At 32.2% G+C, this 22,192-nt stretch overlaps 3 protein-coding genes and 1 pseudogene across 4 annotated transcripts; 1 reads left to right on the forward strand and 3 right to left on the reverse strand.

The window, feature by feature from the left end:
• Window positions 1-3,088: 3,088 nt before the first annotated feature.
• TBN1 (endonuclease precursor-like) lies at window positions 3,089-5,135 on the reverse strand. The gene is made up of 9 exons (NM_001247298.2): window positions 4,973-5,135; window positions 4,719-4,899; window positions 4,513-4,620; window positions 4,376-4,431; window positions 4,188-4,271; window positions 3,968-4,063; window positions 3,779-3,843; window positions 3,568-3,641; window positions 3,089-3,458 (listed from the first exon to the last, which is right to left on the reverse strand). The coding sequence occupies exons 1-9, from the start codon at window positions 5,087-5,089 to the stop codon at window positions 3,331-3,333; spliced, it is 909 nt and encodes a 302-aa protein (NP_001234227.2). The 5' UTR covers window positions 5,090-5,135; the 3' UTR covers window positions 3,089-3,330.
• LOC104645820 (endonuclease 4) lies at window positions 5,135-14,838 on the reverse strand. Of its 2 annotated transcripts, none has more exons than XM_010318401.4 (10): window positions 14,597-14,838; window positions 14,372-14,508; window positions 13,031-13,211; window positions 12,627-12,734; window positions 12,502-12,557; window positions 11,285-11,368; window positions 10,774-10,866; window positions 10,204-10,265; window positions 10,066-10,139; window positions 5,135-5,585 (listed from the first exon to the last, which is right to left on the reverse strand). In XM_010318401.4, the coding sequence occupies exons 2-10, from the start codon at window positions 14,483-14,485 to the stop codon at window positions 5,467-5,469; spliced, it is 891 nt and encodes a 296-aa protein (XP_010316703.1). In that variant the 5' UTR covers window positions 14,486-14,508; window positions 14,597-14,838; the 3' UTR covers window positions 5,135-5,466. The 2 variants fall into 2 exon arrangements, with proteins under 2 accessions (XP_010316703.1, XP_010316704.1); XM_010318402.4 differs by having other exon boundaries at window positions 10,066-10,094; window positions 14,597-14,778.
• Window positions 14,839-15,006: 168 nt separating this feature from the next.
• Window positions 15,007-16,415, reverse strand: LOC101268840 (uncharacterized; annotated as a pseudogene).
• Window positions 16,416-17,650: 1,235 nt separating this feature from the next.
• LOC101268548 (uncharacterized) lies at window positions 17,651-22,038 on the forward strand. Its single transcript, XM_010318400.3, has 6 exons — window positions 17,651-18,085; window positions 19,230-19,409; window positions 19,617-19,698; window positions 19,771-19,878; window positions 20,127-20,285; window positions 21,700-22,038. The coding sequence occupies exons 1-6, from the start codon at window positions 17,834-17,836 to the stop codon at window positions 21,894-21,896; spliced, it is 978 nt and encodes a 325-aa protein (XP_010316702.1). The 5' UTR covers window positions 17,651-17,833; the 3' UTR covers window positions 21,897-22,038.
• Window positions 22,039-22,192: the final 154 nt, after the last annotated feature.

Genomic DNA, 22,192 nt, shown 5'->3' on the forward strand with positions numbered 1-22,192 from the left:
AATTAGCGAATATGATAATTAATTACATATTACGTCATGGCCTGTGTACGTTGCTAACAAATTATTAAACCTCCCTGTGATCGGGTAAAACTATCTCTATCGGATATTTATATCAAGCCAATATATGCATGTCATGTATTTAAATTTATATTTTATTTTACTTCACTAAATCACGTAATAATAAAAAATTGTATTAATTTAATATAAACACTAAATTCGAGTAAATTTTCTCTATTATCTATTTGTTATAATAGTATTTTATTATAATGGTTTGATTTTCAATCGGTTCGATTTTTGTGTACTTTTATTTATAATACCTAAATATCATTTTATAATTTTACATATTTTAATTTATAATAGTTAAATGACACTTATACGTCGTACATACCTACCTCACTATAATCATCATAAAATTTTCATATAAAAGTTCTCATTTTAGAGAAGTTTAACTGTGTACATTTGGTAAATTTTCTTCATTAGTTTCAATTTATGTGATAGTAATTAAATTGAAATAAAAATAAAATATTATTTAAAACTTAAATTATTTTTTTAATATAAAAAATTATCTTTAGACAGCCTAATAATGTAGAGAATAACACTATACATGGCTTTAATAATTGATTACATACATACAATAATTAATAAATGAGAGAAATCAAAATCTTCTAGAACGAAATTCGTTTTCAATCACCTAAAAGAATTTGGCTTCGAAAATTCAGAATGTTCCAGTGATGTTTAAATAAATACATCTAGAACACACCATGCAATTATACAAACGTAGAAGCAAAGGCTAATTAAATAGTATAACAATAAGGATTTAGCTTAAATTACATACATTGTCAAGATTAATTTTTTTTAAAAAAGTATCGTTGCAATTTAATACCATATTAGTAATAGTAAATTAGTTGTACTTTTTTTTATCAAGTTATTAACAATTCTACACTATTTTATTTTATTTTTCACTATTTTTTAAAAAATTAATTAATTACAAAGAGATATATCATTATAATTTTTCTTAATTAAAACTTTTATCATTTGGTGGTATTAGCTCTAATACCATGGGACTAATCTAGGTAAAGACAAAAATACCCCCTCAAATCCTTTTAATCTTTTTTTATGAATTTATATTTTATATTTATAATAATAAATTTATTTAAATAAATTAGCTTACAAATTTTTGTTATTTAGATATAATTTTTTATTTCTAAAATATGAGTTATTTAATCTATCAATTATTAATATAAAATATTATAATCCGACTAATATGCTAATGTTGATGTATGAATTTAAGAACGATTCATAAATAAAATATTCTCTCTTTTTGAAAGTCCATTAAAATACACAAGTAGTCTAAAACAAGAGTGTATATATATACACACACAGAGCTCGTCTCGAGTATAAAAATAGTTTAAATTATTTTGCTATGTTTATTTTTTATTTTTATTTTATTTTATGATAAAGAGTCTTTTTAAAAATTATTTATACAAAACAAAGTTTTATAAATTTTCTCTATAAATCATTATAGTTGTATGACCTTTTGAGATATTAACTCCAATATATTAAGATGACAATTATTTATTCTCAAATAATTTAAGTGAAAAAATAGTGAACATGATAATAAAATTTAGCAAGTTAAAAATGTAATAAAAAATAATATTCTTCATTAATTATCTACTTTGACTCAATTAAATTAAATAGAAAATCTCATAATAACTCTAAGGTATAATTGGAAAGAACTTTTTTTGTAAACTTTTAAACCACACACAAAATTAGGTAAGAAACAATGAACCGAACACTTGATAAAAATAATCTCTACATTACCAATCCCTGCATTACTAATCTATGCATTACTAGTCCTTGCATTATTGATCTTTGTACCAAACAATCCCTAAATATTTTAAATATTATAGTCACAAAAATAATTACTATTGTGAATATTTAAAAAGGTGTCTTTAAGAAAATTAATTAAATTTTACGTTAAACGAAGTTAAATGCAAAGAGTAAATACTTATCAATATATTAATAATTTGATTGTAAAAATATTTTATATAATATCATATGTCGTGCATTAAAATAACTAAGTAAAATAAGTAAATAAATATCTTTTTTTCAAATCACGCAAATCAATTATATTCTTATTTATTTTGCAACTCAAACTTACACAAATCAATCATATTTTTATCTATTTTTTTGAGTCAAATTTACAATCTAATCTTCGACCGTTTCAAAGTTAAGCCTAATTTTATTTGGAAGACAGCTATGTATATTACCTATAAAATGCTGTAAAAACATGTGAAGTATGTGCCTACGTTATAAGTCGTGTCAAAGTCCATATGTTTCTTTCATGTTTAATTTACTTTATTGTACCTAATAATATTAAAAGCTGACGTTTACCATTTTGTTTCTTCTAATATTAAAAAATAGAAAATTAACTTTAAGCAACAAGCTGTTGTCCATGGGCATTTCTAATTCTACACTATTTTATTTTATAAAAATAATTTTTTTTATTTTTTCGGACAATCAATTCTAATTTAATTCATACTTTCTAAATTTTTCATTTAACGTAAATTTTTTTATTTTATTCTAAAATTTTAGATACATAATTTACAAATAAATATTATATAATATTCAAATTAGTAGACAAAAAATAGAACTGGTGTGATAAAATTATTGTGTTATTTCATATTTAAATTATTATGTTATTTATTATATTTAAATTTTATCTTTATCATTTTAATTTCATGTATTTATCATGGTGATAATTATTAATAACATCAAATCATATTAAAGTGAGAAAATAAAATAAATTTGAGATATTATTAACTCAAGATGAAAAGAATATATATTAAATAATATATTTTAAAAATATTATATTATATATAAAAATAATTAAATTTAAATATTTATTAATGATCTTATATGAAAAATGATGTGTTAGTTATATAATAATAAAATAATTAAAAAATAAAATAGAGAATATGATAATAGTTCTTCAGCCAAAAAAAAAAAAAGAAATGAAGAGTAATTAAAGAACCAATTCTCTATTTAACTCTTTAATATAAAAAAAGAAAAATAACATGGAGGTGGATTGAAGATAATCCAATATATAGTATAGTCAAATATATAAATTACCATTTTACATTTAAAGATAAGACGGTGCTAAGTACATGTAATTACACTTTAAAAATACATCTCTGTGGGTAATTACAATTTACACGAATTTAAATACAACAAAGATGTGTCATCTAATTTAGTGTTTTTATTTTATTTTGGTCAAACATGAAGTAATATATGGTTTTTCATTACTATTTTATTAAAATTATTTGGTAATTAAGTTGCAACAACTGAATCTTCTTGTTGAGAAGCTCCAAAAACGTTGTTTAAAAGCATCGCTAATCTTATTCCACCTTGTGCTACTCGTTTCATTACTATTGGAAGTCTTGAATTGAAGTAATCATCTACACAAATTAAAATAGATTAAATGTCAATTAATAATTTATTTTCTCAAATATTAGTTTGTATCCCAAACATACGTAATAAAATCGTAGACAGTCAAGTAAAAAATACCTGATAAAGTTTCACCGGCTTCAACACCTTTGTATCCCCATTTGCATGCTATATTTATACTTTCCGTTGCAAACCTAAAAACATCACATCAACAATTAATCAATTTCTCCAAGTGTAAAATCGCTATTGAAGTCATAGTCAAAGTATATATGTTTTCGTACGTTTAGTCGTTTCAAAATCAACTTCCGATTTACATAGAGAAAGAACTCACTTGTTTACGCAAGAAAAGACATTGCCACATTCTCTCCAAGAAGCAAGATCATCAGACCAAATTCCCTGAGTATGTATAAGATTTAACAAAATCAAAATTTGAACCGAAAATGTCTAGTTGGAACAGTTTATGACTTGGTTCGAATGTCTAAATGAAATGTTCTGACAAGTTTAAGAGATTGACTCTTACGTCAGTGAAGTTCCCTTCAATGTCTTCTTCAAGGAGGTTTATATCCTTCGCATAGTAGTCTTTTGCAGCTGTTAGTATTATCTCCCTATCCCACACCTATAACATTATTTTTTACAAAGGAAAACATACGTCGTTAATCATCTTTTTTCTTACTATCATAGCCAAATTTGAACGCATTAACTTTAAATCTTGGATCAAACTCGATAAGTTATATACTTACATGGTGCAAGTTTGATTTATGCCTAAACCAGCGCAAATCAATAGAATTTCCTCCAGCATCACTTGTAAATCCAACATGCATAGGCTGAAATCACAAAAACAACAAGGTAACAAGTTTTTCTAATAATCATACATTGGTTGCTATTTGTTTAACGTTTCAAATGTGAAAAAAAAAGAGTGAGTACATACTTGATGGATATCTCCCATGAAATGTGACAAAAACAGCAAAGCCTCTGTCATATTATCTGTAATTATTGACAAATTATATAGTGTCATAAGATAGTCACCCCATACAATATAAGAAATTTACCATTTTTGATCCTTACATCGACGATCAGAAGTTCCCTCTCTGTAATGAGAGAGTTGAGTAGTAAAGTTCTGAATTGCACCAGCAACACACATATCCTTTACTCCATGTTGATCATGACAGTCCCCTTCTCATCATACAAAAAAAGAAACATTATGAATTATAGGATCAAATTGTGAAAAGAGAGAATAAATACATCGCGTTTTTTGGATGCATTTGACTTACTTTCATAATCAAAGTTGCAAGCTTTATCTGGTGTATCAATGAAGTGTAGAGGGCTTGTCCATTTATACTTATACCAGTGCCTGACTTGGTCTGGCCACACACAGAGGGCCGATAAGTCACCGTTAACATATTCCGGCAACAACATCTTGACTGCATGAGCTGCCTCATCATTCAACAAGCCCTGTTTCCACATGCAATAGTTCTTATAATTTGAAGCCAAAAAAAAAAAAAACATTTTTCAAATAAATATATACCTGCGCGATTCGACAAGTCATCACATGCCCCTCTTTGCTCCATGCTTCAACACCATGTTGGTTGATAAAAGCAACACAGAGAAAGAAAATACTGCTTAATGAAGTTAACCTCAACATTCTCAAAAGAAGTTCTACAACTTGACAGATATCGAAAACCGGAAGTGTCCCACCAAACTTGGACTTGTTCTATATATACAAAAACTGTTGAAATGGTTCTTGTTGTGTACAAGCTGAAGATTCCTCTTATCTTAAAAAGTAAAATAGAGGTTGATTATCCATAAAAGCAACATACAGCATATTCCAATATGATAGTAGCATCTATCATGTAATAATGGACTAGTTGTGCATCTAAAGTAACATTTTATTACACCCATTTTAATACAATAGTTGACTTATAAGTCACTTAAGTAGGTTTCAGTTCTTGGCGTGAGGGAAACTTCCAAGTTATAATGGATAATTGAATACATAGAGTGGTTTTCTTCTGCAGTTTATCTTCATTGTGCAGCATCTGATGGTTTTTTAGTGAAAATTCTGTTGAGAACTTCGGCCAAGCGGACCCCACCTTGTGCCAACCTCTTCTCCACAACAGGAAGACGAGAGAGGAAGTAATCGTCTGGAAAACAAACAGATAATGGAAGATTAGAAATACATTGAATACAATAAATATCCGCTGAAATCCCGCAAAAGTGTACACAGACTTTACCATTACCTCGTGAAGGTAGAGAAATTGTTTCCGAAAATATATTGAATACAATATTGTGTAATATTTTGTGATGCACATGGAGGCTTCTCTCAATGTTAGCTAATTATTGATATACACAGAACATAGCTGTACATAGCTTGGCTTTCCATGTATATTTTATAGGTGATTGTTGATTTGTAGGGAAGAAATGTTAAGAAAATGGATCCATCTAAAGATCATGTTTACAATAATGAAAACTAAATTAATTATAGGAAAAGAGTCCCATTGAAGTATAAGTTTTATTAATTTTTTCAAAGGAAAAAAGAAATGAAAAGAAATTAATTACAATATATTTTTATTTTAATAAAATAAGATAGTAATTTTATTACTATCCGTTTTCTTAATCTGATTTTTTAACACTTTATATATTAATTGATTTAGAGTTAATTAGAAAAGGGATAAAAAGACATTACGAAATCAAGAATGACACAACTTTATAGATTAGTTCAAATTATTTTGGAAAAATGATTGGATGATAGGAGGAAAACACTGTGAGTACTATAAAGTCCATTTTTTTTTTATAAAATAAGTTCGCTATCAAATCCTTATTCAAAAAATTTGATTGTCTCGAGTCTAAGATTATTATTTTGTTTAATTATTATTTCAAAAAAAAAAGCCATTTTAATTAAAACATAGTTAAGTCCTAATGTATCATCATCCTATAGGAAAATATGAGCTAATATGAAAAGGGAGACAAGAGGTTAACGAATGATCAATGACCTTGGATTAGGCCCCGACACTTTTAAGGACATGATATGAAAATATGACGAATTATAAAAAGGCATAGTGTTCAAACGCTTGAGATTCTTATGAAGCCTTGTTGTTGAGCCACAAAGGAATTTGATAGAAGAACTAGTACATTTTTGGGACTCGTTAAATAATGCATTCCATTTTTCAAACTTTCAACTTACCCCCACTCTCAAAGAGATAGGCGCATTATTAATGGGAATGAGTAAAAATCTTCACAAAGAGAGCCATGATACCAAATCATGTTAATGGTAAAAGGTTTTTAGAGTTGTTGTACATCGATGAAAACAAAATAGGTGGTTGCCTTAATAATATATGGGTTCTTTTAGACTTTTTATACAAAAGAAATGGCTGAAAATATGAGTTCGGTTTATATGGAACGAAACTTCACAACGATGGGTGTCACCTGACCTGGAAAACACACAGTTACGATGTCTTTGTAGTAGCTTTTTTGGGATTATAGTGTTTCAAAAAAAGGGGAAGAAAGTTCAACATAATTTTGACTACAATCATTACAACTTTTGACAGTTAGTCTAACATCACCCTCGTACCTAGGTTCTAGCAAACATTTACCTACTCTGACAAGGTACAAGGCTGGAGAAGATTATTTTGAGGGATACAATGTCTTATTGCAAATGTGGATGAATAAGCACATTCGTTATTACCCTTAAGTAGTGAACTTCAAAGTAGAATGAAATGATTACATTGGGGCCACAAGAAAAGAATTAAAAATCAAAGTTTTTCAAAGGACATTGAAGCTTGAAAGAAATACCTCAATGCTTTGACAAGATGAACTGTCATTAGTTCCTATCAAACTAGGGGATATACATGTCTATCATTCATCGTCCTAAGGGGTCTTCGAGGTGTCCAGTCTTACATGTCACTCAGAGTCATGCGGCAATTTGATCAGCACCAGCTTTACCTCTTAATGAAGATATGCAAGAATTCATGTATGAGTTTCGTTTCAAGATCTCTTCAATGGGAATAAGAAATATTTAAGATTTTGGGAGAAAGTATATTCTCAAGTTCCCATGATAAGGTGGAGGATCGTGACAAAGATGAGGCGGGCAACTCATATTTAGGATGGTTTCGTGATCAACCACCCCCTAAGGTTATGTCAGAATGATCAGCGAAGGGACCCATAGATCGAGAAACAAAAGTTAGAATCAAGCAAACTCCACTTGAGGTTGAAGAAAATTATAGATCTACTCACTCTGGATGTCTCAACTAATGACCTAAAGAAGAGTTGACCCAACATTCGAATCTAGAGTAAGGTTGGTTCGATAAAAGGGTTGAGAAGGAACATCTTCTACCATTCTGACCTTACAAGAGGACTTGTGTATTATGACGCAACAACAGGAAAAGTTTAAAAAAGTAAAGACCCCACTCATATCTAGGCTTCAGAATCAAGTAAAAGCTTTTATGAAACAGGAAAGAGCAAAACATTTCAGTATTTATCAAGCTGAGCGTAAAATCAACATCGATCTAATTGCCACATGACTATTGAGCGGCATGTAAGGCTGGACACCTCAAAGACCCATGTATATCAACTCATCTGGTGGGAACCAATGATAATTTCACACAATCTTATCAGTGGCTACAACATTGAAGTATCTTCCGCTTTCAATGTCCTTTGGAAAAATCTAATCTTTATTTTTTCCTTGTGGCCCTCAATGTAATCATTACAATCTACTTTGAAGTTCAGTATAACAGGGTAATAACAAATGTGCTCAATCATCCATATTTGCAATAAAATATAGCATTCCTGCACGGTAAATGTATGCTAGAACTATCTGTTCAAGGGTGATGTAAGGCTTCTTCCCAAAATTTGTAATGACGGCAGCTAAATTTATTTTAATTTTTCCTTCTCTTTTTGGAAATATCATAATTCCTAAAAGAGATATTATAAAGACATCATAATTACAGAGTCTCGTTTCATATAAATCGAACCCATCTTTTCAGTCATATCTTATGTATAAAAATTCTAAATGAACTCATAATTATCAAGGCAACCACCACCTATTTCGTTTTGATTGATGTGTAACAATTCAAAAAACTTATATCATTAACATGTTTTGGTATCATGGGCTCTTCTTCATGATGATTTTTACCCCTTAAAAGAACGATGAAATTTTGAAAAAATATCCAATTAAAATAACTATTTTGAAAATGGATTATTTTATTTCAGAGTCACCACTTAGAATTAACTTTCGGTATTTCAAGTAACTTAATTTAAATCGTTAAGAAAAAAGAAAATTAACTCTATCTTCTATTGGTCTATGAAATAAAATTTTGGATAGAAATTCTATTGACCGAGAAGAAAATATCAAACATCATTGGAATCCCGTAGTTTTAATAAAATCGCTTTATTGACTTATATATTACTTGACTTAATATTTAAATATATTATACATATGAACCTAGAAATTACTTGTGTCCCATTTCTTTGATTTATTTTAAAATTCACATTAAAATTTGTCTTATTTTATTAAAGAGTAAAAAACCTATTTTAGCTATGATCATGATAGCTCTGATGAAAGATCAAAGTGGTGAGCAAAGTTTGATTTTTATTTTTTTTTACAGTAAAACAAAAGAAAATGTTTTATCCAATACCAACTCTTTAGTAGTAACTTGTTTTGTTTTAAAAAGGTAAATAATATTACTTAAGAAAGTTACTGTATTTTACTTGTAAAATTACTTATATTTTGTATACCGTACAAAATTCAAATTCTAAGAAATTTATACACTATAAAAACAACAATAGCCTCAATTGAATATGCTCGGGCAATGACCGAATGGATTGGAAATCAAAACAAACAAAAAAACTAGTTTTTCACGTTACTTTAAAGTTTAGAAACATTCTTTATGCTTAAAACTTCATTTCTTAGCATACTTCAATAATTAATATTCCCTTGATTCGAAATTGTTTTTCATATTGCACTTTTTCAAAAGTTTGACTAATCTTTAAAGTTAAATTAGATCACATTAATTCGATATTTTAAACAAAAAAATTAGATATTTTAAAACTATATGAAAAGTACTATAAATTACAACTTTTTGCATATTAATATGATGAAAAAGTACATCTTAAATTTTTTATAATTTAACTCTAAAAATAGAAACCATAACAAAAAATATTCACCCATAAACAATACAAACACATGGTAAAATAAATTTTTAATTATCTCTCTTCCTTTCTCTCTCTTTTTTTTTTTTGGTTACTTTTTACTTTGAGAAACTCATTATACACATATCTTACCTAACTCTACGAAAAAATAGGTAAGGGTGATAACTAACCTTCAAATTGCTTTCTATTAACAAAGGAACGTAATGTACAATCTATAGATTTCCAAATCAGGTACACGAACTCGAAACTGCAAACAAAACCTCCGACTCTACTCAATTCTCGGAACACTCTTTTCCTAAACCCTCAGATTTGCACTCTGCTTTCTAACTCTCTTTTTTTTTTTTAAATTTTCCCAATCATGTTTCTTCCTCTCAATTTCTTTCTCTTTTGCTTATCAGTTTCTCTTGCTTGAGTATATATATAGAATATTGGATGTATAAATTTGTTCAGAGGGATAAGGGACGTGAGGGTTTTTACCTGTTAAAGTGCTTCCCGGGGTTGCATTTCTGTAGGCAAATTTGCAGGCCAAACGGATACTTTCAGAAGCATATCTGTAAAAACGAATTCCTCAAAATAGTGCATTCTTTTTATGTATGTATGAATATATACACTTACGGGTCAGGACAAACCATCTCCTTGCAATCTTCCCAAGATGGAACATCATCGGACCATTCATGCTGTATCCAGATACAAGTACATTAGTTACAAGTGATTATGGGAATACAGAGAATAGAAGAAATGACAGGATGCACACGAGTCTTGAGAAGCTAGTGAAATAGACATACTAAAACTGAATGGTTTTAAAGCTTAACAAGTTCAGGAGTTGGTGCTATTTATGCATCCAAAACAAAAAGAAACTTGCAATGTCACATATAATTGAAGAAAGATTTTCTGCATAAGCTAGGAAAAACAATTTGTTACATCTTGCTGGATCGGAAAGTGGAATCCATGTGAGGCAGATTTTAACTGCTATTTATGCTACGACCATAGTAATATTTTCTTTAAGAGAACACAAGACAGTGAGATTCTTTCCAATGAGCACTGTGGCAATGGGATGATGAAATCCTCCCACAATATTCATGCATCATTTAACAATTTTCCAACATCACTTGAAGAATTGTAAAGTTCAGATCTCTAAGAAATGGATATGTAATACTGTGAATGAAGAAAACAACTAAAACTTACAGTGATGTTTTTCAGAAGAACTTGTGTCATTAACATTATATCAGATTTGTAGTATGTCTTCAACGCAGATTCAATAATCATGTTATCCCATACCTGAAAATTTTAAGTCAAGAAGTTACAGTGGCTGGTTCTAATAGATATCTGATTTGTGTGTGCCTCACATTAAATAATTTACACCCTTCACCTGTACGCATACAGTTTAAGATGTATATAGTATATACTACTTCTCAAGTATTCTTGACAGGTGAAAGATTAGAGGTAAACATGCTCAGAACTTTCCATTTGTTTTCAAAGTAGAGAAAATTGAATACGTAATTTGAGAGTTAGAAAGAAGGTATTATCTAAATATATTTCAAATGAAAAGGACTATATATTATAGACACTTGGTATAGTTAATGGTAACATGAAGTGAATAAGTCTGCTCGAAGATGTTACACTTCAACAATTTTGTTTAGTGATCCAAAAGAATGAGATCAGAATGAATTGGAACTCAAAGAAACGCACAACCTACATGGTGCAAATTAGTCTTCCTCCTGTACCAACGAACAATTATACTGTTTCCACCAAGATCTCCAGTGAAACCAACATGGAGAGGCTGCACACAGTAAACAAAATAAGATAAAACTGAATTTACCTTCCAGGACTTCCATTTTCTTTTCCTGATCACCACTCAACTTTAGATAGTTAAGAAACATCAAAAATATGCTGTACAAGCTTTAAATTTGATGAAGTCGGTTTCATGATCATATTTTTTTTTTATCAGTTATCCTGCCTTGTGATCATATTTCAGACGATCACACGACAGAATGCAAAAATACAACTGGTTCAATAAAAGATAGTTGGAGGGAGACACACAAACACACACACACACAAAGGTAAACATGTTGTGTGACCTACAGGGATTGGAATTTTTTTTCTCAAAAATCAGGCTTATCAGTCACATGCTTCCCCAGACGAGCAACTTTTTTACAAGACCAGTAGATGATTGAAACAAGGTCAAAAACAACTGTTTGTGGGGGTTCTAATAAAAGTAGCTTCCCACTTGAGTACAAGGTTCAGGTGTCATTGAATGATGGAAGAACTTAATCTATTAAACTAGACTGGACCTTCCTAGTTCATGTCCAGCCAAGCACAATGCAGGTAATAAAAGAGTCTCCTTTCATAAGAGAAGCACAAAACTACAGAGGAAGAAGAGTTCCCCTGAATAGAATGTCAGCATATAATAACATAGTCCTCGCATGAGGAAATACCACAATATTTAATTCTGGATTTCCATAACCAAAATAAGTTTGAACTGAGTGGGCCTCCAGAAAAGGAGAGGGCATATATTTGGAGCATGGTACAATCACCCACTTAAGGAGATTATATCAGGAAAAGGAAGCATATTACTCAGAAATGATGGCATTTCTAACGGTCCAATTCCATTTCCCGTGGATAACTCCCACATCATTTATACGTCAAGGTAGGCTTACTACATTAGACCCCCTTAGAGTGCGACCCTTCCCCAGATGCAGGATGCTTTGTGCATGCTGCCCTTCTTTTTACTTCTATGCCAGAGGCATAGCAGTATGGACGTCATTATTAAAGACTTAAAGAAACTTATTCTTTAATCAAGTATTTAAGACTGAAAGAAACTTATCGAAATAGTTCCAAACATTTATATGCAGACACATACATTTGTGTTTATTTACAGTTACATACACCAAGGTTCCAGAAAGGTGAGCTGACCTGATGTACGTCACCAACAAAATGAGACAAGAACATAAGTGCTTCAGTCAAGTTGTCTGTCACTAGAAACAATTAGCTCCAGTCCAATAAATGCATCAATAACACAGAGGGGCAGTCTTCCTCACATTTTTCTGAATTCAAATCATAATATCCCTGCGAAAGTTGCATTGAGTAGTTGTATATTGCTCCCGTAACACACCTGTCCTTGAGCCCATGCCCGTCATGGCAGTCTCCTATCAGAAAGTAGACCAAGGTCATTAGTGGCTCAAAGCTAAGATACAAAAGTGCATTAAAAGGTTCATCTGAAGATGCCATATCAGGGTTTATTGTTATTAAAGAAAAAATGCCAACTATGAAACGTTGGATCAAGTACAGCTACTTTGACTTCAGTGAACCAAGTAACAATAGGAAATGCAGACACGAGCTAGAAATATTTTTCCATATTTCTCTTTTCATTCGATATCCAGGGAGTGAACTTGATACCAAAAGAAATTTTTCTACAGAAGCAATTATATGTAGTGTCACTTACGGCAATATTTGTAATTGCACAAGAAATCAGGTGTATCTACATAATGTAATGGAGAGCTCCAGCGGTAGTGGTAGTGGCGCCGAACCTCATCAGGCCAGGAGCAGACAGCTGCAAGATCACCTTCGGCTTGATCTGGGAGTAATGCTTTGACTGCAGCTAAAGCATCTTCTGTTAGATATTCCTGAAAAACCCAAGAGATTCACATAAGCTTCCAAAAGAAGAGCTCGACCAATTTTTTATTTTTATTTTGTCAGTACTTCTCCATATGCTTGCTTCCACTCAAAGAAAAATATTAAAGACTTCACCTAATTTGATAAAAATCTGTCAGAATCATAAATATGTCCACCATAAGAAGTTTCTGGGAATATCTCAAAAGGATTTCAAGAATCTTCCTCCAATAATAATACATAGATGACACCTTAACTTGTCTTCAACTAACAACTAAACACTCCAACTTTGAGAATGCACATCTAGACACCTCAGCTCGTTCTAGTGTGTTAGTTGAACACTCCACCTTACAAAATGATCATTCACATATCTTCAAAATTTATGTGTCACGTTAGAATTGGGTGTCCACGAGACTCGGTAGGGATGAGTTGTTGAGGTGTCTGGATGTACGCTACTAAAGTTGAAGTGTTAACTTGCCATTTGACGCCATATTTGAGTGCCTATCTATCTATGTATTATGCCTTCATCATTTGAAGCACACGAAGACTATCTATTTTTATAAACATTATGATTCGATGTAACTATATAATTGCCAGATCAAGTTACCTACTATGTAACGGATAGTATCATGAGCTTCCAAGTAGTATCTCTGAGTTTCCATCAACAACAGTGTAGTCCCAATTTTCTCTTATTTCTTTAGTACCCTAGTTTGTTAAGATGGTGTTTTCTACAATGTCCAGCTGTTCCTGATATATCCAGTTGTAGCCACAAATTAAAGCATTAATGAATGAAGGAAAGTCTTTATCTTTTTCTTTCTCCATTTTGCTTTTTTCTTTTATTTATTTCCTTAAATCTTTGGTTTGGTTACTGAGCACTTGCTCGTTCTATTTCGGGTTGGTTATCAAACAACTATACCCTACAATTCTGCAACAATGGATGCACACCCATAAAACCCCTAAAAAAACTTCAGCCAATGCCAAATAGGAAATCAGATAACTAGTCAACGCAAATTCTTGCAAGCGAATACATAAAGATTCAACCTTTATGAATAAACCCACCAAAAAAGATTAACATTAAACACCCCATTACTCTAAACACTCAATCTCCACAAGAATTTACTCAGAAAGTACATAGCTTAGCAAACATTTCAAAAAAAAAACAAACTCAATTTACCTCAGCAATTTTGCAGATAATATAGTGTCCCTCTTTCCCCCAACCAAGAATATTTTGAACCATCATCAGAACAACAGCTACTCCTACAAACCATTTGAGCTCAAACCCACCCATCTTTTCCAATCAAATTACTCAACCTGCAAGAAAAGAAAATAACTCTGTAGTTTAAAGGTACACATACAGTACAAAAAGAAACAACATATTCTAAGGAAAAATAAATTGTACCAGTAGCTAGGGGTTGTTTTGGTGGTTCAAGATCCAAGAATGACAATAATTTTTGAGGTGGAATAAACCCTAGAAATGGTACTGAACTGAAGAGTCAGAGATGTAGATATAATTACTAATAAGAATCAAAAGTTGTTGAATTAATAAACGCGGTAATTTCAAACTTCTATTATTTTAATACTAAGATAATGTGTATTTGGTAATCAATTTAAATACTACACTACACATGTCATTTTGGGTATGGTGAAAATAAAAGAAATCTAATCCAATCCTTTATTAGTACTTGGCAATTAGGTACACATTAATAAGGAAAAAGAGCAGTATTTTATAAACATAATTTGTTGTACTAATCTCTTACTGCACAGTCTACAAATTAAAGGTATTAAAATAATCTTGTTGAAACAGGTCCGTCCGGATAACCGCCTTTTATACCAATAGAGTCATCCCGAAGGATAATCTCACGTGTTTAAAATAGAGCAAACAAGATTTCGACATAGATGAACAAGGCAAATTCATGAAAACAAACAATGCTGATACAAACTGCTACAATAGGAATTGAGCTTATTCTTTGCTACTAAGAATTCCATTTCCACCAGTACAATCAATAGAGCCAAAGTCCATTGGCAAAAGTTCTCTCAGCAACATTTTTTCCAGGAGTGTAAACAGTACAAGAGTTGCAGTCAGCTGATAGAAGTGAACTAGTTTTGTACTTGTCATCACCACCAACAATAGCCATATCGACCCCTGACTTGGCTGGATTCGGGAAACTTGGCTGGTAAGTCCTGCCAAGAATGCCTTCAACTTTTGGAGACAAATTAAAGAACCTGAATTGCACTTCTAAGTGAGCAAAGCTATCATTTTTAGGTATACCATAACTATGTATCGCGTCCTCTTCTTGTGTCACAGGAACAACATTAGCTGATATTTCCACTATTTCTTGAATTGTAACTCTTACACTGTTCGTTGCTGAGGTCCTTTCCAGTTCAAGGTTTTGATCAGGGGAATTCCATACCGACGAATGGCCTAATGGAACACTTAAACTCATCCCATTATAAGTGAATTTGAAGTGATCAGCTTCTTGATCCCAATTTTCTGCTTTGGTCGCTTCAAGTGTGAAGTTATGTGAGTCAAACATGATGCCTATAGCTTGAATCCAAGTGAAATCTCGCGATCTGCCAGCAGGACGGATACCAATGAAACGAGCATTTATTTGCATGTTGACATCTGAAATTAGGCTGAAATGCTCATCTTTTTTGCCATGGAAGTAGAAAACAATCCCATCTCCACCTATGAAACGAGGATCGTAACAAGCTGCACCTGGACCATCACAATTTGGTTTTCGTTCTGAAACATATGTACAAAAAATTCATTAACATTACGTTGCTTCAGATAATTAAAAAAAATGAGTCTAAAAATACTTACTTCTGCATACTGCTTCACATTTAGGAGAGTAACAATCAAGAAAACACTCTTTAGCATATGGATCTTTCGGGTGAATTTCAGGGCATTCAGAAGGGCAAGTTATGTACTTGAGATAGCATTTGCTGTAACGTTTATAGCACGTGACGCGTTGAGGTTTGACATAAGCTGCTTGTGTTTCTAGTACCATAATAGCATTAAGCAATAACAGAAGGATAGCTACAAAATGAAAGCCAAATGGATTCATGTTGGATGATGAAAGAAGTAGTGAGTGATGTAGGAAATTATACTTCATCTAGTTCTTCTTATATAGTAATGTATAATATTTGACTTAGGGACTTTTGGATACATGTTATCTTCTTCTCTAGGTTCAATTTGCACGCAAATGGAGAATGAACAAACTTTGGTTATAGAAAACTTTTTTTTTCTCATTTTGCTGCCATCCAATAGTGTTAAATGGCCAAACTAAAATGCCTTGCATGGAAAATATTACTTGGTGTTTGGTATGCATCACTTTTCTTGTTCGGAGGTGGAGGGAACGTGACTAAAAAAATACTGTAAATTATATGGGGATTTTTCTAGGGATTAGTGTGAATATTCACATGAAATTTATTTTTCTGCAAATTTTCATACTAATTTCCAAGGAAATCTCCATGTAATTCACAGTTTTCTTATAGTGGAAGAAGCATATATTTTTACCAGATTTGAGTTATATATATTGATAATGTAAAGATATTTTTTGTAGCAAACTTATGACATATTTGATTCAAGTTTGACGTGTTAAATTTAATTTTTTGATGATAGTACCAAGATTTAGACGTATATATTAAGAATAGTTTTGTTGAAACGAGTTTCCGACAATATTATAACTCATTTGAGATAAATATGAAATTATCACACATGAAATTTCTACATTATTTGGGATAGATAAAGGAGAAATAGGAGAGGAAATAGCAAGACAGGAAATTCATATTTTACCAACAAAATGAAAGTTTACATACTCAATTATATTTTCCTTTACAATATAAGGGCTCATGTAATACGAATTGGTAAAAAATAACTAATTTCAAAAATGAATTTATCTCATATTTAGTTTAAATAAAATCAAGAGTAATCTTAGGATTGTACCATTATTTTTATGCTACCACATTAAGGATGGAATAACAATACTAAAATAACGGCATAACACATATATTGTATCCTAAATTTGGCTTCAAAATTTAACTTTGACATTCAATTTTCATAATGCACAAACAGACACCTTAACTATCCAACTTTTAAATAAATAAACACATGAGTCATACATGCCACAATACACGTAGGACACCACGTAGAACCAAAAATGACATGTAGGATGATATGTAGGACATGTGTGTTTATTTGTTCAACTTTATACAAGTTTAAGTGTCTACTTGTGCACACCCAAAGTTGAAAGACATAAACGTAATCAGAAGTCAAGTTAAAGGGCATATCTCAAGGTAATAACTTGTTCCCAACTATATGGGTGATGTTGCAACTAGACAAAATATATGGATAGAATTTAATTATTAAAAAAACTATATGGATAATGTTGCAACTAAACAAAACATGTGGGTACGTAGAATTTAATTACTAAAAACTATATGTGTGATGATGCAATTAGACAAAACAAATGGGTATAATTTAATTATTAAAAACTATATGAGTGATGCAACTAGACAAAAAGTAGAGCGTTCAAGAACAAGAATGGAAACAAAATACAAGAAAGTCGTGTAAACCTCTCCAACTCTCTTTCCAAAACCTTGTTAACTCAGTGAGTAAAATTGATTGTGATTAAGGATGAAGGCTGTTGTAATCACAAGCCCTGGTGGTCCAGAAGTGTTGAAGCTTCAAGAAGTGGAAGACCCACAAATTAAAGATGATGAAATCTTGATTAAGATAGCAGCTACTGCCCTTAATAGAGCTGATACCCTTCAACGCCAAGGTAAATACCCACCCCCTAAAGGCGACAGTGAATACCCAGGTCTTGAATGTTCTGGAACTGTTGAAGCAGTCGGCAAGGAAGTTACTCGCTGGAAAATTGGTGATCAGGTTTGTCTGATTACAGTTTCCATTTTTTTAAAAAAAGATGTCAACTTTATAATTGAAATTGAGGCTTAATTGTTGATTGTTGTTTATTCTCTTCATGTTGGGTAATATGACAGTGAGGAAGTTATCTGAAAATGCACAAATCGTTGAATTTATGGGACTAGGCTAAGAACAGACAGGGAACAAAGGAATAAGATATCTGAAAATGTCTAATCTTTGGAATCTTACTAGCTCCATTTCAATTTATTTTGTGTGTGTGTTTTTTCACTTGGCATCAAGTTTAAGAAAGTAAAGAGATACTTTTAATTTTAATTTTGAGGTTTTAAACTAAAATAGGTAGAGTGAACTAAAGTGTCTTTGGAAAAAAAAAAACCAAAGTGTCGTTTAATCTTGTTGTCTTAAACAAGCCTTCTAAAAAGTTAGAACTAAGAGTTGCCAAAAGGGAAAAAAGACATTCTTTTTGAAACGGACTAAAAATGTAATTAAGATAAACAAATTGAAACAGATGGAGTGTTTTTGTTGGAGTTTTCTATGTCAGGCCTAGGAATAGGTAGGAATCAGAGAACCATTAACGAGTAATGGAATAAAATGAGCCCCAATAGAGAAGAACGGATAAAGGATTCATATGGCTTGACTCCACCTGGTTTGAGTTTTTGGGGTAGTTAACTCGTTATGTTGTTGTGTATGGAGTAAGATATTTCCATTTCATTTTGTGGTGCTTCGTTTGACATAAATTTGGTAGAATTTAATAGTGGTGGAAGTGGTGATAATTAAGTACAAGGAGGGGAACAATGTCTATATCTTGATAAGTAAAGATTAAGGGCTTTGGAGTCGGAGTAGAGTGCAAGATGACCTCTGCACATCAGGGACAAAAGGCTTCTTGTTTCAAGATGAAAGAATTTCCTTGAGTAGTAACCTGAATGATTCTGGATAGCCCTTGTTAGTTAGGGTAGCAGTTATCCATTAACTTCCTGAAGTGAAACTAGTACTGTTTTAAGTTCCTGTAAAGCCTTAGCAGGAGACAACAGTGATGTTTTTCTGATCTTTATGTTCTTTTTCTTTGTTGGTTGGGAGTTCACATTTCTATGTATTGTTTGAAAGGGAGTTTTGTTTAGTGCATTGATGATGTAAAAGCTTCACATAATAGGTATGTGCTCTCATTGGTGGAGGTGGTTATGCGGAGAAAGTAGCTGTACCTACTGGACAAGTTCTTCCTATTCCATCAGGTGTGTCTTTACAAGATGCGGCTAGCTTTCCTGAAGTGGTGTGCACTGTTTGGTCGACCATTTTCATGACGAGCAAGCTTTCCTCTGGTGAAACGTTTCTGGTGATTAGACAGACCATAGCTATTCTTTAAAACAATTTGTTGTTTAGCAGTAGTTCCTTTTCTTTTATCTGTGCAGATTATCAGCCATTTAGTCAATTGGCAGAATCTTTTGGGTAGTATGTTCACAATTGAATCTTTATATCCCTGATTCCGGTCGACTAAGATCAAGTACGTGAAATAACTAATAGCTACATGTGTTACTTTCAGATACATGGAGGCTCTAGTGGAATTGGTACGTTTGCCATTCAAATGGCTAAGTGCCTTGGAGTCAAAGTTTTCATCACAGCAGGTTCATGATGATTTCTTATCTTATTATGGAACTGAAATCATTCAGCTAACCATGTCAAATCTTGTTAACCAGGAAGTGAGGAAAAACTTTCCGCATGCAAAGAACTCGGGGCTGATGTTTGCATCAATTACAAGACTGAAGACTTTGTTACACGCATCAAGGAAGAAACAGGAGGGAAAGGTAATCATTCTCATAGGCATCATTTATTATATTAGAAACTAGGTCTTCTTGATAAACAAACTACAACTACGCCTCAGTTCCAAATAAGTTGGAAACTTGGTCTTTGTGATATCAATTAAAATTCGAATATGCATGTTTCTGGAGAAATTATGATGGTTATCATATATCTCTGGGGGCTACAGGGGCAAGCAGTCAATTTCTTTTCATGTCTTACATTGATGATATTCTAACTTCAATGTTCAAAACAGGTGTTGATGTCATACTAGATAATATAGGAGGTTCATACTTCCAACGGAACCTTGACAGCCTCAATGTTGATGGTAGGCTCTTCATTATTGGTTTTATGGGAGGAACAGTGACACAAGTAAATCTTGGCTGTTTGTTAGCAAGACGCCTTACAGTGCAGGGTAAGTGCAGATGTGCTCTGATATATTTTGAGTGAACTTTTCTGTGAAATGTATTCTTAAACTTGATATGGTGAACTTGTCTGACCAAATACTCGAACAAGAATGCTGTTAGTCAACTGGAAGAGAGATATCTTAAGACACGCTACTGTAATTCCAGTTTTCTTTCTATTCCCACCCCACTCTGACTAGCTCAATGAGTGGGGCAGAGAATGTATTCATATAGTTGCACATGCCAATAGATGACTTCTAAGGTCTAGTGTTCAGTTGGGCTTAGTGTGTAGATTCAGTTGGTTCATTCCATGGGGAAGCAACGGTTATCAATTGCAGCTGCAAAGCAATCTTAATTTACCCTGGCCTTAATATTCTCTGACTTCTCTTTATGCTGCACCTTATTTGTACATGCAATTGCTTCTACTTCAACGGAGCTTAAATAAAAGAAGTTTCTCTCTCTCTCTCTCTCTCATGTGTGTGTGTGTATCCAGGTCCTAGTGTTCTCCACTTCGCAAATGAACTGTCTTGAGTCTCGGTGTTCATTTGCCTCGTTGATATCCCTTATTTTGACAGAGTGAGAAGCTTACTTTTGTGACACGTTGAAACCATGTTTTTGTATCTTTCTTCCATTTTTATAAGGCTCTATAACATATCCTAATCATGCTCCTTTATTTTTGTCCTCTTTACTTTTCCTCACTTCACTTCTACTGCTGTTCCTCCGTAGCTTTATTTCCTTGCAGTAATCAGCCCCAATATCTCATAACAGTCCTGGCTTCCAACCACCAACCATGGTTTATAATAAACTGGTGACTTCTAAGTGCACTGACATACTTAAATTTATTTCAGGAAGGGAAAGATAAGATAGTGTAACAGAAGCAAAGGCAACACAGGCTTCCACTGATATTGCTGGCTTTTTTTATTAGATGGTATAGGTCTCAATTTAATATCAGGAGAACTGAAATATTACGATTCATTTCACATATATTTACCTTCTCAAAGAAAAAAGAAAAAAAAAGAGAAGGTGATTCAGCTTTCATGTGAAGTTGAGCTATATATCGTCTTTGCAATCCTCATTTAGTAATTCTTCGTCAACTTGGTCAAATCTCGGCCTCTTCCTCCGGTGTACTTGTTATGGTTAGTTTGAGTATTGAAATTTGGAAATTATTAGTCCAGCTCTCCCATTCTCGCATAATCCTATACAACGTATCTTTTTCCTCCCATGTTCTAGCTGATCCTTCTCTTAGTTGAAGAACTTTGAGGGAGTTCTTTTTTTATAATGAAGTGCACAGACAATTGGAGAGAGAAAAATCTTTTGGAATGTTGAAATCTAGTCTCATGGATTTTTTTCTCTGAATGAATGCCATGGTCCTCATTTTTTATTGTGTTTCAGTAGTTTTTATGTCGATTTGTGACTTTTCTACAGCTGCTGGCTTGCGTAGTAGAAGCCCAAAAAACAAAGCTCAAATTGTGAGAGAAGTGGAAAAAAATGTTTGGCCTGCAATTGCAGCAGGGAAGGTGAAACCGGTGGTGTACAAGTACTTCCCCTTAGCAGAAGCTGCTGAGGCTCACCAGTTAATGGAAAGCAGCAACCACATTGGAAAGATTCTGCTCACTGTTTGAATGTTGTAAAAGAGAGATTTTCTTGTTCTTAGTGTTAAAATAGCCTGTACTTACAGCCAGTCCCTCCCCCCCCCCCCCCCTCCAAACATCTGCTGCATGTACACTTTGCAATGTTTCCAATAAAGCAAAACCTTTTTTATGATTTCTCACTTTCCATCTTCTGAGTGCTTTAAGTTTTCGACGATTTTTCGATGTATATGTTTGAAATTGAAAGTATTTTTTAGAAACAAATTTGAACTACGAATCTTTATCCCTACAATATTTTCATGTTTTTTTTTTCTTCAAATAATATCCAC

This window comes from Solanum lycopersicum, chromosome 2 (assembly GCF_036512215.1).
Source record: "Solanum lycopersicum chromosome 2, SLM_r2.1".
Classification (NCBI taxonomy): domain Eukaryota; kingdom Viridiplantae; phylum Streptophyta; class Magnoliopsida; order Solanales; family Solanaceae; genus Solanum; species Solanum lycopersicum.

Excerpts from the sequence above, each read along its gene's own strand:
- LOC104645820 (XM_010318401.4), bottom strand. The coding sequence starts at position 14,485 with ATGGGTGGGTTTGAGCTCAAATGGTTTGTAGGAGTAGCTGTTGTTCTG. Across the intron at positions 11,369-12,501 it reads TTGTTGGTGACGTACATCAG|CCTCTCCATGTTGGTTTCAC; the intron begins GTCAGCTCACCT and ends TACTGTGTGCAG. Across the intron at positions 10,266-10,773 it reads TTCTTCTGAAAAACATCACT|CATGAATGGTCCGATGATGT; the intron begins GTAAGTTTTAGT and ends ATCTGGATACAG.
- TBN1 (NM_001247298.2), bottom strand. The coding sequence starts at position 5,089 with ATGTTGAGGTTAACTTCATTAAGCAGTATTTTCTTTCTCTGTGTTGCT. Across the intron at positions 4,621-4,718 it reads TTGCAACTTTGATTATGAAA|GGGACTGTCATGATCAACAT; the intron begins GTAAGTCAAATG and ends TATGATGAGAAG. Across the intron at positions 3,459-3,567 it reads AGCCGGTGAAACTTTATCAG|ATGATTACTTCAATTCAAGA; the intron begins GTATTTTTTACT and ends TAATTTGTGTAG.
- LOC101268548 (XM_010318400.3), top strand. The coding sequence starts at position 17,834 with ATGAAGGCTGTTGTAATCACAAGCCCTGGTGGTCCAGAAGTGTTGAAG. Across the intron at positions 19,410-19,616 it reads CCTCTGGTGAAACGTTTCTG|ATACATGGAGGCTCTAGTGG; the intron begins GTGATTAGACAG and ends TGTTACTTTCAG. Across the intron at positions 19,879-20,126 it reads GGAAGAAACAGGAGGGAAAG|GTGTTGATGTCATACTAGAT; the intron begins GTAATCATTCTC and ends TGTTCAAAACAG.